This window comes from Entelurus aequoreus, linkage group LG06 (assembly GCF_033978785.1).
Source record: "Entelurus aequoreus isolate RoL-2023_Sb linkage group LG06, RoL_Eaeq_v1.1, whole genome shotgun sequence".
Classification (NCBI taxonomy): Eukaryota; Metazoa; Chordata; class Actinopteri; order Syngnathiformes; family Syngnathidae; genus Entelurus; species Entelurus aequoreus.
The window spans coordinates 25462372-25480185 of NC_084736.1; the positions used below are offsets into that span (position 1 = coordinate 25462372).

Genomic DNA, 17814 nt, shown 5'->3' on the forward strand with positions numbered 1-17814 from the left:
TCATTTTAAAACCAAAATTCAGTACCTAAAACATAACCTGACCCAGAAATGTATTTTTAATACAACAAATATGAAAAGTCAGAGCTTCCAAAATACATTTGCGATGTGTGTATGACAAAGACTTCTTGAATGAAACTAATATGAATAAAGTATTTAATTTTTTACAAATTAATAAAAAGCCCAAGTCATGAAGTTGTACCCAAAATGTTATTATTCTGTGTGTGTTTGGTACAAGCATGTTTCAATCAAGTCACAAAACGACACATCATTTCACTCTCTTCCAGTCTTTATTTATATCCTATCAGCATTATATCCTCTCATACAGCGGTCAGCATCGCAGTGCTGATGTTTACACAAACACGTTTCATAGGAGAGCAAAGACAACGCTTCCAATCAAGAGGAACAATTAACAGACAGCATGGTTCCAGCAGGCGTCAATACTCTATATTATAATCATAATTCATTGTGTTAATTGTTCAACTGACGGATCGTGTGTGTGTGTGTATGTGAAAACATGCCCAACGTAAATGTACCCTACATACATGAATGAGATAATCAGCTTGTTTGTCTTTAGACAAATGTACACAACTTTTCCAGGTTGAATATTTAACGTCAATGCAGTCAGTCCATGTACGAAGGCGAGCTGGGAGAAGCCGGCATCTGATCCAGAAGTCTGCACACGTAAGTTGCAACGTCCACGGAGCGCTCCTCGTACATCTGAATGAACGGATCTTTCTGAGGGTGCATGAAGACAACATGAACACGTCAAATCAAATCAAACACGCCAAATGATTGCAAACCAACATAAAGCCGTCATTGCATGTTGAAATAGTCACAACTCACCAGCAGCTCTTTGTACTTTGGCCTTTTCGACTCATCCTTGGTAAGGCTTCAAGAAAAAATGTCAAGATAAAAAGGTGCAGTTTAGCAGCTTGGCCACTAGGTGGCAGGCATGTTCTATTCCAGGGGTCACCAACCTTTTTGAAACCAAGGGCTACTTCTTGGGTACTGATTAATGCGAAGGGCTACCAGTTAGATACACACTTAAATAAATTGCCAGAAATAGCCAATTTGCTCAATTTACCTTCAACTCTGTTATTATTAATAATTAATTATATTTATCTTTGTGGAAACACTGATCATCTTAATGATTTCTCACAATAAATATATATAGAAACAGATAAATATCAATATGCAACACTTTATTTTTATATTTTCTCCAAGTGCACATTTTTCAAATTGAACATTTTCAAATGATCACTTCTAAGACAGTCTTGTGAAATCACAATATCCATTTTAACTAGCTAGCCACTAACATTTTTTAACAAATCATGAATTACTTTGCACCATGTTTGTACAAATAATAACTCATGTAAAATACAAAAGTAAACTCTCAAATTTTTAAATCATGTCACACTTTGAACTGGACACCAAATCTGTTATCTGTTTCTTTGTCAGTTAGTGGGAAGCCTGGCATTGCATGCTGTTAACTAGTGTGTTGTACTCTGGTGTGTAACTTGACACTGCAACTCTGAGTGAGTCTTGCAGATGTGCATCAGTGAGGCGTGTTCTGTGTTTGTTCTTGATGAAGTTCATGTCAGAAAAGGCTGATTCACAAAGATAAGATTTTTCCTCATTGTTTGCGGAACCTTCTTAATCTTTTGGACATATTTTCACAGCAATCTGGCCTTAAGCTTAATTATGATTAATGTAAAATGTTAAGGATCGGAAATCTAAAGGGAACGTCCTTTCGAATGGAATGCAAAGTGCCTGTTTTGTGGACAGATGGACCAGTTAACATACTTGGTGTTGTTGTCCCAGAAAATCTGGAAGATCTAGGCTCAGTAAATTATGATAATCGACTAAAAAAGCTGGACAAAATTATGCAATTATGGAAAGGGAAATCCCTAACCTTGTATGGTAAAATGTCTATTGCCAACTCGTTAATTATTCCTCAATTTATTTATTTGTTTTTGTCATTACCAGCTCCATCACAAAACTGTTTTAAGATTTATGAGCGGAGGGTCTTCGATTTTGTCTGGAACGGCAAACCAGAAAAGATTAAAAGAAAGGTTTTGTACAAAGAGTATGAATATGGGGGCCTGAAACTTCTCAACCTTGAAGCTATGTGTCTGTCTTTAAAAGCATCAATTGTTCCAAAGATGTATTTAAACATTGAGTGGTACACAAATGTCCTGTTGGACAAAAAACATGTACTGTATCAAAAGAAATTGTATCCTTTTTTACAAGTGATCCCCTCCCAGAGAGTCTGCTGGGAAACATGGCGGGGTTCATAAAGGAAACAATCCACTCATAGTGGTGTTTTCAATTTTATGTGCCAGAAAAAAGAGACAATATTTTGCAGCAGTTAATATGGATGAACTCTAATATTGTAATAGATGGAAAGCCTTTCTTTTGGAAAAATATGTTTGAAAGAGGAATCATTTTTGTCAATGATATTATCAATGAGAATGGTAAAATTATGAAGTATGATGAATTTAGAGCTATGTATGGTGATGCTTGCTCAAGCTTTTTATTTTATCAACTAACTGGAGTAATTGGAAAAAGATGGAAACAAATAATTAATTATGGAACTACTAAATTATTAGTTTGTAAACCTCTAATAAGAAATTCAAGTTGGCAAAAAGGAACTAAAATAAATAGAAAAATATATAATTTCTATTTAATAAAGAAATCTTTGAAGGCTGCCTCATACAACACAAATGGAAAATGGGAGGACTTTTTTGACTGCCCGTTGCCATGGGATGCCATATTCAAACTAATCTATAAAACCACTATTGATGTGCAAAATCGTTATTTTCAAATTAAAATTATTTATAACTTCTTACCCACAGGGAAAATGTTAAAATTATGGAATATGACAGAGTCAGATGATTGCCGATTTTGTTGTCAGGAGCCTGAATCCACCCTGCATTTGTTTTGGTATTGTCATATTGTGTCTTTGTTTTGGGTGGAAGTTGAAAAAATGTGTTTAAGGATTGGTTTGTTTATGAAGCTCAATGTGGTTTCTGTTATTTTAGGAGAGTTCATTGACAATCATGATTTAGTCAATTTAATTATAGTACTCGGTAAAATGTTTATTTTTAAAGCCAAAACAGATATTCACTTAGTATTACTTTCTTTAAAACATTTATTCAGTATTTTCTAACTTTAGAAAGTTACATGGTTGAAAACGATAATGATGCCAAAAAACATTAAAAAAAGGATGAGAAGTCCTCAAAGGCTTATTTTGAAAGTATAATTATGTTTATAGATTATATGATATCTGTTGTTGTGTTCCCTAATTTGAGTGACCTGGACATAATCTGGACTGTACATAAATGCTTATTTTGAAAATGTAATTTTGTTTATAAATTATATGCAATCTGTTGTGTTCCCTAATTTTTTTCTGTGTACATGAATGAAGGTGTGTGTTGCTGAGTCCGACTTGGACATTATCTGGACTGGGCCTGGTTTAAAAAACCCTTTAAACAAATCTAATTTCATTGACAACCTGGTCTGTTGAAGATAAGGCCCTTTTTTAAAAAATAAAATAAAATAAGATAAATAAATAAAAAACATTTTCTTGGATAAAAAAGAAAGTAAAACAATATAAAAATAATTACATAAAAAATAGTAATTAATGAAAATGTTAGTGGACCAGCAGCCTATACAATCATGTGTGCTTCAGGGACTGTGTCCCTTGCAGATGTGTTGTCTATGTTGTGGGAACGAGAATATTGGTAGCAGAAAGAAGTAACCCCTTTTGTGTGAGTGGGTGTGGATGAGTGTGCATGGGGGAGGTTGTTTGGGTTGATGCACTGATTGAAAGTGTATCTTGTGTTTTTTCTATGTAGATTTAATTTAAAAAAAAAAAAAAAAAAAAAAAAAAATGTAAAAATTTTTTTTTTTTTTTTTTTTTTTTTTTTTTTTTGAACAGGCCAACGGGCGACTCATCTGGTCCTTACGGGCGACCTGGTGCCCGCGGGCACCGCGTTGGTGACCCCTGTTCTATTCAATTGCAATAACCAGTGCTCGTTATTAAATTACTTTAAAAAAAAGTAATTATAGTTACTGGTTACTTTACCAAACAAGTCATTGAATTACTAATGGAATTACTCATTAATACATGTACGTAATTACTAAGGAATGTTATTAATGTGTTGTTAAAAAAAAAACTTCAAATATCTGGCACATGCAGTTAAAGTTAAAGTTAAAGTACCAATGATTGTCACACACACACTAGGTGTGGTGAAATTTGTCCTCTGCATTCGACCCATCCCCTTGATCACCCCCTGGGAGGTGAGGGGAGCAGTGGGCAGCAGCGTAGCCGCGCCCGGGAATCATTTTTGGTGATTTAACCCCCAATTCCAACCCTCGATGCTGAGTGCCAAGCAGGGAGGCGTTTCACGAGAGCAGAGTGTGTGTGTGTGCCTTTGAAAGGTGATGCCTGTTGCCAAGTGAAGTGTGACGTCAGCGAGAGCGCGCTCAGAGAAGCTTTTTAGCTCATCAGTGCTTGTTAGCATAGCAGCGGCAGTTGGCAGGCAGTTCTATTGATCTTATTACTGGCTTGTGTTAGCGCTAGTTAATAAAGAGATTGAAAGCTCTTCCGTGGTTGTAGTCTCCATGTCCACAAACGGGTTATTCATTGATTTGTAGTTCTTTATTCCCTGACAGTAGTAGAAATGTGTGAGCTTATACATGTTGTTTACTGTGGGATGTTAAAGTTAAAGTACCACTGATAGTCACACACACACTAGGTGTGGTGAAATTACCCTCTGCATTTGACCCATCCCCTTGTTCCACCCCCTGGGAGATGAAAGGGCAGTGAGCAGCAACGGTGGCCGCGCCCGGGAATCATTTTGGTGATTTAACCCCCAATTCCAACCCTTGATGCCGAATGCCAAGCAGGGAGGTTGCCTTTTCCTATTTAATATCAAGTTTAATTTTTAGTATAGTGCTCATTGTTGCTTTCATTAGTAAATAGTCGGGCTGTGAATCTTTGGGCACCACATGTTTCGATTCGATTCTTGGGAGTAACGATTCAATTCAGAATCGATTCTTGATTCACAGCGATTCTCGATTCAAAATCCATCCATCCATCCATTTTCTACCGCTTGTCCCTTTTGGGGTGGCGGGGGGTGCTGGAGCCTATCTCAGCTGCATTCGGGCGGAAGGCGGGGTACACCCTGGACAAGTCGCCACCTCATTGCAGGGCCAACACAGATAGACAGACAACATTCACACTCACATTCACACCTAGGGACCATTTAGTGTTGCCAATCAACCTACCCCCAGGTGCAATACTTTTTTAATTGGTGCCAGTTCAATCATTAACTACATTTCTCCATAAAAAAGATAAACAGCTTTGGTACATTTCTATATTAACTAAAATAAAACTTTTTTGGGGGGGAGGGGGGCATAATACAATTTTAGATTTATTTTTATCTATTAAGAATCGTTACAAATAAGATTTTTTTGACTCCCCTAGTAATTCTCAATTCAAAACGATTTTTGATTCATAATGAATACTTTTTTAATAACATTGGGTGCTAGTTATATGATTAAATACATTCCAATATACGATATGATTTGCCTAGCTGAAAAGGACAGTTGAAACAAAAAAATAAAAAAAAAGATTTCTGATTTATTTTAATTTTTTTACTCAATAAATCAATAAAATTGCGATTTATTCGAAAATCGATTTTATTTATTTATTTATTATTATAAGTCACCTCCTGCATTGAACTTGCTGTGCTTCTACCTTGTGGACATGCAGCCACATCAAAAGTAGCATGCCACGTTACATTAAAAAGCACGTACGTAAAATTAATCAGTTAGATTACTCGTAACAAGAGTAAAAGTAACTGCTCTTATTATGAAACGCCTGACACTTTGCAATAATACTTTAGTAGAATCCAAATAAAGAAGAGTTGTCTCACCACACGTTGACAAAGGAGATGAATTTGGGGGAGAAGCGTCTCTCCTCAGAGTTGCTGAGCTGAGGAGGTTCGCCTCTCACCACCTGGGTCAGCTGGTCGAACACGCTGTTCCACTTTGGGTAGGGGAAGCGGCCCGTTGCTAGCTCGTACTGAAACGTGATCAATACTTGTCACGGACGTCCTTTGTGAAGCGTGAGACAAAGTTATCCGATGTTATCCGATCAAACTCACCAGCGTGATGCCCAAGCTCCAAACGTCGGAGCGCACGTCGTAACCTTGCCTGGAAGCGCTCGGGTCAATCCTCTCAGGCTGAAAACAGAAAAGAACGTGATCGGACTAGGTTCGACTGTCAATCAGTGGTTTGGGTGGCGAACACAGATTTAGAGGGATATGTTCTTCTTTGTGAGGCATCATAAAGAAAGTGGGGATCAAATATCATCCGTGAGGAACTACAGTCTGATGACTGCAATACAGTAGAACCTGGATTTACAAACTGTTTGGTTCTTGAACAGGGCTCGTAAAGGGACAAGTTTGTAAAGTGAGGCAAATTTCTCCATAAGAAACGAATAATGTCTTCCAGTCTCGGCAAAAGTCCATATTTTAGTAAAGGTTTGTACATACAGTATTGTATATCAATCAAACATAACAAAGGGATGATGGATCAGCTTTCTCTTCCTTAACAAGCCAAAACAACAACGACAACAAGCTCAACTGTCACGCACACACAGAATTCTCCTTTAGTGCCCTCACAAACGATCAGAAATCTCAAAAATCGTTAACTTTAACAACCATATTGCTGCAATAATAAACCTTTAAAAAAGTAAATCCACTTACATTAACATCGGCAAAAGAGTGGCTGACGGGAAAATAGCAGACAAGACAGAGGGAGAAACGGGAGGGACTGGGGGTGGGGTACCTTCGAAGAGGCGCAATTGAATTAGAGGTAATATATTTTCCTCCGCTGTAAAATAAATCTGCTTTTGCATGTTTTTCCAGAAAGGTCTGTCTCATCACAATTAAAGCCTGCTTCGTAGATTCTTCCATACTTGTGAGCACCATTAATATACTTCTCGCAAATAGTATTTTTTTTTCTAACTTCACAACGATTCCCTTCTTCCTATGCTAGTCCGTAGTCTTTTTGGGACTCCTATCGAGTTAGCAAAATAGATAGTTAAAAAATAAAAATAAAAACCCACTGAAAACATGAGTTATTGTTTGTGCTATGGCGCCATCTTTTGAACGAGTTTGCTCACTGCAGGTGCTGCAGTGTCCTTCCATTCAGTGCTTGCAACCGGAAGTAGAAGTGCTGTTCCGTCTACTAACCGTCCACAGCGTTTTTGCTTGTATGAATTCTTCATCACTCCAAGCAACGTATGTAAGTTTTAAAGTATAACTAAAACAATTTTATGTACTAAATCGTCCCATGTGTGATGTCTGTAGGAGTGTTTTCATGCATATTTGTACCTGCTATCATAATATAATGAAGCGAGCATTAGAGAATATGCTAACATGTTTACGGGTGTTTGTGCTAATATTATTAACCTACAACTTTCTTTTTGTATTGTTTCAGTTTCACAAATTTCTCAGTATATTCACCAAAACGTCACTGTGGACTTATTGAGTCTGTTTAGCTGATTGGAGAGCTAGCTCCTGCAGTTAGCGGGTCCATGACGATTACTTCTGTTTTGTTTGATCAGCTGTTTTACTGCCGTGTTACAGACACTGTTTGGAAACAATTAAGGTATGTAAATAAACATTTACAGAATATTTCCGTGTAAATAACTCATTTCACAAAGTATATATATGCGGCTTATAGTCTGGTGCGGCTAATATATGGAAAAATATTTTTATGTCCTAAAATGTTGTGGGCGCGGCTTATATACCAGTGCGCTCTATAATCCGGAAAATTCTGTAGTTAGCCTTGTGGACACATCAATGGTTGTGTGACCTTAAAAGAGGTCACCATGAATATGTATCACATTTGGGGGGTCAAACAAAATGATTGACTTTGGGCACGCCTCGTCTAAAGGACTTTGCAACAACAACTCAAACAGGAAATTAAACATCAACATACTCGTCACTCTGACACCTGGAAAACTACAGCCGACATTCCTTCACCCAATAACAACATCCACAACGTACACTCACACAGACTGTGCGTGTGTATGTGTGTGTGTGTGTGGCCTCGCCAAATTTAGAGTGGAAAACTGCTGGGGGGCAGAGTGGGGGAGGGGCATAGAGGAGGGCGCGCCATCAGCTGAAGTCAGCATAAACCCCCGTCCCCCAGACAGAAAATAACCACGGCGAGACGAGACAACGTCTATGGCAAACCTGCTGGGTTTCTTTAAAAAAGATAAAAAAATGCAGAGTCAACATCTGAGTCAAAATAAAGATGTTAAAAAGGTTTTGAACAGAAGTTATGGAGCAAAGGAATCTTTTTGAGCTATCTATAGTGGAATAAAGGAAACTGAGTGAACCCTCTTGTCAGTCATATACTATTTTTGTGTCTGTGGGTGGAGGCTGGGAAACTAGCATACACACACAAGTTGAGGCTAATGTAAACGTAAGGCAACGTAGTAGAAATGATCCGCATCTGCCCCCCAAAATTCACTCCAGTATTTTAATCCCACTCTAATGATACCTGAAAGTTGTATCAAGCATTGGGGATAATATGCCTAAAAGTAGTTTTGCATAGGCATGTAATGTTTATTTGTTCTCTTAAAATTTCATTGGACAAATCAATGTAACAGTTTAAAACGACTGCGATGCTAACTTTAGTTAGCCTGTCAAAGGGATCGTCCATTGTATGTTAGCATCAAGCAAGCAACATACTGTATGTGCTAACCTTTTTACTGAACAGTTTCATTGCTTATTTCAGTTCATACAAAGCTGTATTTTTTATATGATTCTTTTCGTACATTAATGTACTTTCTAGGGCTGTGAATCTTTGGGCACCACACGATACGATCGGGGGTAAAGATTCAATTCAGAATCGATGTATGATTCGCAACGATTCTCGATTCAAAATAAATACTTTATTTTTTTTATTTTTTTTTTAAAAGGTGCCATTGGATGCCAGTTCTATCATTACAACTACATTTCTCCATAAAATAGATAAACAGCTCTGAAAAAATTATATTTTACTTCTACCCAAAAAATAAAGTGGCTAGACAGGACAGATTTTTTGGGGGAAAAAAAAAAATACATTTTAGATTTTTTTTTAAAATCTTTTAAGAATCGTTACAAATAAGAATCGCGATTCATTTGAAAATCGATTTTTTTTACTTTCCTTTATGTGCTTAGTTTTACAATAACTATTTGGAAGCGATCAACTAACGATCTCAACTTTGAGGTTTTTTTAAATTAAATGAAAGTTTATTTGTAGAAAGGGCAGGATAATAAATGTTGAATAGCTGAAATACAGCATATACAAACATATGTTGGATTGTTTTTAGTAGATGTGGGAACCATTGGGCACTTCACGATTCAATTCGATTATTTGGGCGACGATTCGATTCACAATCGATTCTCACTTTAACACCATTCCTGTAATATATTATTTGGTGTATAAATGATAATAAAATATTTTCAAAACAGGTTGCAGGTTACAAAAGCTCCTCTTGGCTGCTGACATACCGTACCACGTATACACACATTGTTGGCCTAAAAATGTCTTTTTAAAAATATATTTTACAAAAATCACAGGATGTTAATCAATCTACTAAGAAAATGAAAATAGAGCAACCCCAACTCTAACCTAATCGCAGCTTTATAATACTTACAAAAGAAATGTACAAACCAATTGAAAAGACATACCAACAATACTCAAAAATGAAAATCAAAAATGTATAGAAACAGCAGTTCCAATATTAATAATAATAATAATAATAATATTAATAATAGTTGTTTAATGTTTGTAATCTGAAAATATATTTAAAAAATAATTAAAACACTTTTTAAATTGAATTTTCAAAAATTCTGAATAACTTTAGAATCAGAATAAAAAAATACCGGTACATTAAAAAATAAATAAATAAAATAGAATTAGAATAAATAAAAATTGGGATTTGGATGTGAATAGGAATGTACAAAGCAATTGCAAACACATAAACAATAATAAAATAAGGAACATCAAAATGAATTAAAAACAGCAGTTCCAATAATAATAATAATAATACAAATAATAGTTGTTTAATGTTTAAAAAATTTTTTTTTAAAAAGACACTTTTTTTATTAATTTGTAAAAGTTATGAATCAATTTGAAATTAAAAATTAAAAAAACTACATTTAAACCAAATAAATAAATAACTAAAATAGAATTAGAATAAATAAAATTGGCGATTTAGATGTGAATAGAAATGTACAAAGACATAAAAACAATATTAAAAAAAGGATCTTCAAAAATTCATTAAAAACAACCGTTCCAATAATAATAATAATACTAATACTACTAATAATAATAATTAAATCAATAATATTTGGTTAATGTTTGTAATCTAAAAATTTATAAAAAATAAAAAAAAAGTTTTTCATTGATTTTTCAAAATTATAATTCAATTTAGAATCAGAATTAAAAAAAAACTACATTAAAAAAAGAAATAAAGTACAATTAGAATAAATAAAAATTGCGATTTGGATGTGAATAGATTTTTTTTTGAGCAGTCCTAGTTTTTAAGCGTCTTTCAAGTCAAAAACGTGTCGATGCAGCTCTGCATGATTTACAACCCGACTCTCACTGGACACCGCTGCGCTATAAAAGGTCAAGCCAGGTCACTCACCGCCATGTAGGGTCGGCATCCGGCATCGCGGGTCTTAGCGATGGAGTCCACCAGCTGGCCACTGATGCCAAAGTCGCACAGCTTGATGTTGCCGTTTCTGTCCAGAAGAATGTTTGAGGGCTTGATGTCTGCCACAGAGAAGGAGGACAAGAAGGTTCCAGAGAGCATCTGACAGCACGCAGGAGTAGGCGAGGAGAAGTGTGCTACCTCGGTGTATTATTTTCAAGTTTTCTTTTAGGTGGTTAAGTGCTTTCACAGTCTGCAGAGTCAAAAGGAAGTTAGCGCGCGTGACAAGAGGGATAAAGTTCAACAACTTACAGCTAAAGTTATTTTTCCTAAGATTTCCTCTGGAATCACGTCGTCTAAAGAGCAATATACAAATTTGTAGAACTTGTCTAAGGAGGTAGCCATGAGTTCCATGCAGATCCAACAGTCGCCCTGGAAGACATCAGTTATTATCATTATTATTATTAATATTCCACATTTAATGCTAAAAAGTTGGTATTGTTGTTGTCAACGTCGCTCTCACCTCTCGGAAAAGAGCGCCGTAAAACTGCACGATGTAAGGACAGTCGCTGCTGCGCACCACCACGTCCAAGTCCATAAGCAGCTGCTTCTGCTCCTTCTCGTCCACCGTGGAGCGAATTCTCTGCAGACACACGCAGCCACCATGACGCCGTGCTTACCGAACAAGTAACGAGACTTAAAGCGTCGCTAGGAAACTACGAAGAAATACAATCGCAAGAATAAACCCTAAAAAAAAACAAGACCGCGCCGACTGAAGGCTTTGTCATGCTGCGATAATCCTGAGGCGGCGCTAGTGAGCGACTTTGTATCAAGTACCTCGAGACCTCCAGCAAAACAGTGTTAGATACATCCTCGCCACTAGGTGGCGCAGTGACTATCACGGTGCGATCAGACCAAAAACATCCCGCATTAGCATTAGCTTATAGCTAGCAGGACATACATTGTGAAGAAGGTGAGTGCTGAGAAGAAGTGGATGATATTCATTGAATTAAATAAATAAATCATCAAAAGGATGATACAGGTGTGTGTAGGGATGGGCACTGTTCACATACCTGGGAATCAATACTAAACGGTACCAATTTTGTGTAATAAATATTGTTTTTAATAATAAAATAAACAAAAATATTGATATATCTTGTTTTATTTTCATATTCCTGAGCCTCAGTTACAGTTGCAAGTCCAATGGCAGTAGCGTATAGTTTCTGGTGCGTCAGTTCAGTCTTTGCAGTCTCATCTTTTGTTGCGCCCTAAGAAGTGTTTATACCGTGAGTATCGTACTTATTTTTATACACTAGCTGTTTGATTGTAACGTGCATCTTAGTTGTTGTTTTCATTAACACATTTGGAAGGGTTGAAATCGCCATGTAAAATTGCTAATGCATGTCAATAGCAAAGCTAACGTATATTAGCATCAAAGTAGCGCATTTACTTACGTTACAGCGTTTCTTTGATTAATTTCTTTGGTATCATTGCAAATTGCAACATCACCTAGAGGCAGTTTGGCTAAGTCCGCTCTCAGTGCTGCTTGAGTGATCGCAGAGTGCCGAAGTCGGCAGCCGGGCGTGACATCACCCGCAACCCAGGTACTGAAACATGGCACCGTTGGATTCTACCTAAATCGGTGCACGGTAGTACCAGCGGGATTCGGTGATGGCTCGGTTGGTAGAGCGGCGAGTTCCAGGTTCGATCCCCGCTTCTGCCATCCTTGTCACTTTACCCACCTGCTCCCACTGCCACCCACGCTGTTTTAAATGTAACTTAAATAATGGGTTTCACTATGGAAAGCGCTTTGAGTCTTTAGAGAAAAGCGCTATATAAATATAAATTATTTCACTTTACATGAAAAAAGGTAACGGATTTGTTACCCATCCATATGTGTTTGTGCAGTCTGCACCATATGAATCAGAATGAGTCGATAACGCCAGCCAAGGATGCCAAAATAACATCTAAACGACAGACATTTACCCATGCAAGTATGGAGAAGCTGCTGATGGTGTTTTTGACGGAGAAGCAGATACTGTAGAAGTCCACTCTCCAAGTTAAATACTGTACATTTTTATTACATTACTTCATAAAACTATGGTACTTGTTTGTACTACCTACTATTGTATTGTTTTATACAATATTATCTAAATGTTTATATTTTTCAAGTGGCATGTCACATGTGAAAGTTCTGATGGTTTTTTTTTAGGAGAAAAGCACACATTCTGTTGATTTGAATTAATTTCGCAATACTGGTTTTAAAAGTACAAAGTGCGTCACAACACTAATTCAACTGTACTGTCAAGTGTTGTACTGTATCGCTGAATGACGTCCAGATGTTCACCTTGACGGCCATGATCTGGTTACTGGGCTTGTGCACCATCTTGTTGACGGAGCCGTACGCCCCGCGGCCAATCTCGCCCAAGTCCTTCAGGTCGTCGGCCGTGAAGTCCCAGTGCTGCTCCGGGGAGAGCTTCAGCTTCCCGGAGGACTCGATGCTGTGCGTCCTTAGCCTCTCGCTTCAACGCACACGTGCACATGGTCAGCACACACAAACACACACATGTACACACACTAAAATAACATCTGCAGCGCGAGAAGGCGGCAGGCTCACATGTGCGGGTTCTGGAAGGGTGGTCCGGTCGTGTTCAGCGTGAATCTGGTGGTGGGTTTGATGGGCGGGTTGGCAAAGTTCAGCTTGAGGGCTTTGCGTTTACCTGAGAGCAGGGAGATGACAATAAGCGGACGGAGTAACGCCAACACAGAAGGTCAAAGGTCAGCTGGGAGGAGATGTTCCATGCATGGAAGCAGACGTCAAATGAAGACAATAAAAGTTAGGCGAGGTCATGCTGCTGTACAACAGCACCCTCTAGTGGCAAGGCACAAAACACTCATCCTGATATTAGTATCATTATTGGGAGTAGGGGTGTCTTCATCCGATATTGATGTCGCTCCGATATCAGCAAAAATAACAAGTATGTGATTATATGTGCTTGCATGTAAAAATGTGTGATATTATGTGCGATACAAGCAGTCCTGCAGCGGGTTTATTTTTGTGAGATATCATGTGCGATACAAGCAGTCCTGCAGCATGTTTACTTGTGTGGGAAATATCATGTGTGATACAAGCAGTCCTGCAGCGGGTTTATTTTTGTGAGATATCATGGGCGATAGAAGCAGTCCTGCAGCGTGTTTACTTGTGTGTGATATCATGTGAGATACAAGCAGCCTGGCAGTGTTTACTTGTGTGTGTGATATTGTGTGCGATAGGAGCAGTCCTGCAATGTGTTAACTTGTGTTTGATATCATGTGTGATACAAGCAGTCCTGCAGCGTGTTTACTTGTGTGTGATATCATGTGCAATACAAGCAGTCCTGCAGCGTGTTTACTTGTGTTTTATCATGTGCGATACAAGCAGTCCTGCAGTGTGGTTACTTGTGTGTGTGAGATATAATGTGCGATATAAGCAATCCTGCAGTATGTTCACTTGTGTGTGATCTCAAGTGTGATACAAGCAGTCCTGCAGCGTGTTTACTTGTGTGTGATATCATGTGCGATACAAACAGTCCTTCAGCGTGTTTACTTGTGTGTGATATCATGTGAGATGCAAGCAGCCTGGCAGTGTGTTTACTTGTGTGTGTGATAACATGTGCAATACAAGCAGTCCTGCAATGTGTTAACTTGTGTGAGTGATATCATGTGCAATACAAGCAGTCCTGCAGTGGTTTACTTGTGTGTTTTATCATGTGCGATAAAAGCAGTCCTGCAGTGTTTACTTGTGTATGATATCATGCGCAGTACAAGCAGTCCTGCTGTGTGTTTACTTATGTGTGCGAGATATCATGTGCGATATAAGCAGTCCTGCAGCATGTTCACTTGTGTGTGATCTCAAGTGTGATACAAGCAGTCCTGCAGCGTGTTTACTTGTGTGTAGGGGTGTAACGGTACGTGTTTTGTATTGAATCGTTTCGGTACGGGGGTGTACCGAACGAGTTTCTAAGCTAAAGTCTTAACAAGCTGCTTTGCTTCTTCTGCCTCTGTCTCAGCACACAGCATTGTCCCACCCACACAACCATCTGATTGGTTACACAAAAAGCGGTAACAGCCAATCAGCAGTGCGTATTCAGAGCGCATGTAGTCAGTGCTTCAGCGTCAAGCAGATAGGTGTTTAGCAGGTGAGCATAAGGCAGCGTACTCTCCTCAAATTAAAATAAACACCTCCCAGTCAACTACTAGTATCATCACTATGAGCCCGTTGACCTTCTAGAAACTTAAACTGCAGCTCAGCTCGCTCGCAGTCCTGGCTTGAGGTGAAGGCTAATTAGCTTTTAGCGTAACATTAGCTCATTTTGCGGTGTGCGTGTGTGTGCATGTGTGTGCATGTGTGTAGTCTCTCCTATTGCTATTGTACTATTTTTTCAGCTATAGTTACATTAATCATTAGTAATGTAGCAACCTAGTTTTGAATGGCAGGGTCCCTGCTATCACATGTGGCTAAAAATATAACATTTACATAATAAAAATCAACTAAAGGCTTCCCAAATGCTGTAATAAATTAAGCATGATGAGTTGACTTGAAACTGTTTAATGTTGCACTTTTTATATGTAGAAGAAAAGTTTTGTCATTTTATTTAATCTGAGCAACTACTTGAGGCAGTTGAATGTTGACTAACGTGGGCAGAATTATTATAGTGATCCCAATGTTAAAAGGATAAAGACATTGTTTACACATTTGGTAAATAAATAGCCAAAAAATTTATATTTTGTTGTTTTCTTACTGTACCAAAAATGAACCGAACCGTGACTTCTGAACCGAGGTACGTACCGAACCTAAATTGTTGTGTACCGTTACACCCCTACTTGTGTGTGATATCATGTGAGATAAAAGCAGTCCGGCAGTGTGTTTACTTGTGTGTGTGATATTGTGTGCGATACAAGCAATCCTACAGCGTGTTTACTTGTGCGTGATATCATGTGCGATACAAGTAGTCCTGCAGCGTGTTTACTTGTGTGTGATATCATGTGCAATACAAGCAGTCCTGCAGCGTGTTTACTTGTGTGTGAGATATCATGTGCGATATAAGCAATCCTGCAGCATGTTTACTTGTGTGTGATCTCAGGTGTAATACAAGCAGTCCTGCAGCGTGTTTACTTGTGTGTGATATCATGTGCAATACAAGCAGTCCTGTAGCGTGTTTACTTGTTTATGTCATGTGCAATACAAGCAGTCCTGCTGCATGTTTACTTGTGTGAGATATCATGTGCGATGTAAGCAATCCTCCAGCATGTTTACTTGTGTGTGATCTCAGGTGTAATACAAGCAGTCCTGCAGCGTGTTTACTTGTGTGTGATATCATGTGTGATGCAAGCTGCCCTGCAGCGTGTTTACTTGTGCAAAGCTTGACAGCCAGTTAGCATCTAAATGTCCTTTAATAAGCACACCATTTTTTCTATTTTAGTCAAGTCATTTATGTATGGTAGACATGCAAGGCTATAGGCTTCAAGGACCTAGCAGCTACACAACAGCTAAGTACACAAAAGCACACAAGCTAAACATAGGTAATAATCATTGAACAATATAACAGCAAATTTGTCAACATAAACAAGTATCAAATAATTATAGTTGCATATTACTTATACATATATCCAGTATGTCCATGTATCCAATAACAAACGTGTCCGCATCACTCAACTTACTGCGTCATGAGCTTAACTTCATGAATTATTGTAGCCACTACGTGTTGCTAAAAAAAACAACAATAACCACTCCACTTCAACTAAAAGACAGCATAAGTCTATTTCAGATAATAAAGAAGTTAGTGTTTATAATACCTATTATTATGTTTGACTCATTTCACTTGATAAAAGATTTTCTAACTTTTCACACCATTAAACAACACAAGTATGTACAATTCCTGCTGATATCGTATCGGACCAATGTCGGCAAATACTGTAGGCTCCAATATCGGAACCGTGTCATTAGTGAAAAAGTTGTATTGGGACACCCCTAATTACTAGTATTTTTTGTTTATTATTGTTGTTAAGAGATAATAAATATTCTCATACAGCTCATGCATTTTTTAATTCAAGGATGGATCAAGACAAACTTCCACACAAACAGAAGAAGAATGTGTCCTGGAATTCCAACCATGGCAAAGGACAGTTTCAAGTGGCGACTTGTGTGTGTGTGTGTGTGTGTTCTTGTATTTCTACCCTTTTTGAGACATCAACAAGGAAAAGTAGCTTCCATATGAGGACCGATGAACAAGTTAGGACATAAATCATGGTCCCAATACGGAAAACCATTGCATCTAATAGAGAATGTCTCATTTGCACCCCTGGTTGTGAAATCTATTAAAATTAGGGTGGTCCCAAAAAGGAGGGATTTTTCAAATTGACTGTGTTGCTTTTAAAAGTGCTCCCCCTCTGGTCAACATATGAAATAACAAGTGTGTGTAAAAATTTGAAGTGGGCCCCCTCTGGCCAAAATATGTAATAATGAGTTCAAACCCTGGCCGAGTCATACCAAAGACTATAAAAATGGGACCCATTACCTCCCTGCTTGGCACTCAGCATCAAGGGTTGGAATTGGGGGTTAAATCACCAAAAATGATTCCCGGGCGCGGCACCGCTGCTTCCCACTGCTCCCCTCACCTCCCAGGGGGTGAACAAGGGGATGGGTCAAATGCAGAGGACAAATTTCACCACACCTAGTGTGTGTATGTGACAATCATTGGTACTTTAACTTTAACTTTAACAAGTGTGTGTAAGAAATTGAAATATGCCCCCTTTGGCCAAAATTGATACAAAATAAATAAATAAATAAATATGTATATAGTAATAACTTGAAGAAAATAATGAAGATTAAAAACCAATTACAACCAAAAAATATATATAATACAAAAAATTAACTAAAAGCAGTCTTTTTCTCACAATGTGTCGACTTTTTTCCTTAAAATTGGGAACAATTTAACTTATTCTTTCTGTTTCTGTAATATTGCAATATTTTCTTGTAAAATTATTACTTTTTTATGTAAAATTATTACTTTTTAATGCAAAAAGGAGACATTTGCCATATAAAATTC

At 37.7% G+C, this 17814-nt stretch overlaps 1 protein-coding gene across 3 annotated transcripts in view; it reads right to left on the reverse strand.

The window, feature by feature from the left end:
* Positions 1-267: 267 nt before the first annotated feature.
* The window catches only part of LOC133652029 (dual specificity mitogen-activated protein kinase kinase 4-like), a 30132-nt gene continuing 12585 nt past the window's right edge, over positions 268-17814 (reverse strand). For 2 of the 3 annotated variants that reach the window (XM_062050345.1, XM_062050346.1), the window contains 10 exons: positions 13344-13446; positions 13074-13248; positions 11250-11369; positions 11039-11158; positions 10928-10979; positions 10721-10848; positions 6174-6251; positions 5943-6091; positions 844-889; positions 268-735 (listed from right to left, as the gene is read on the reverse strand). In XM_062050345.1, coding sequence (XP_061906329.1) covers positions 622-735; positions 844-889; positions 5943-6091; positions 6174-6251; positions 10721-10848; positions 10928-10979; positions 11039-11158; positions 11250-11369; positions 13074-13248; positions 13344-13446 — 1085 coding nt within the window. In that variant the 3' untranslated portion in view covers positions 268-621. The remainder of the gene's footprint in view (positions 736-843; positions 890-5942; positions 6092-6173; positions 6252-10720; positions 10849-10927; positions 10980-11038; positions 11159-11249; positions 11370-13073; positions 13249-13343; positions 13447-17814) is intronic. The other variant, XM_062050347.1, reaches the window with a different exon arrangement.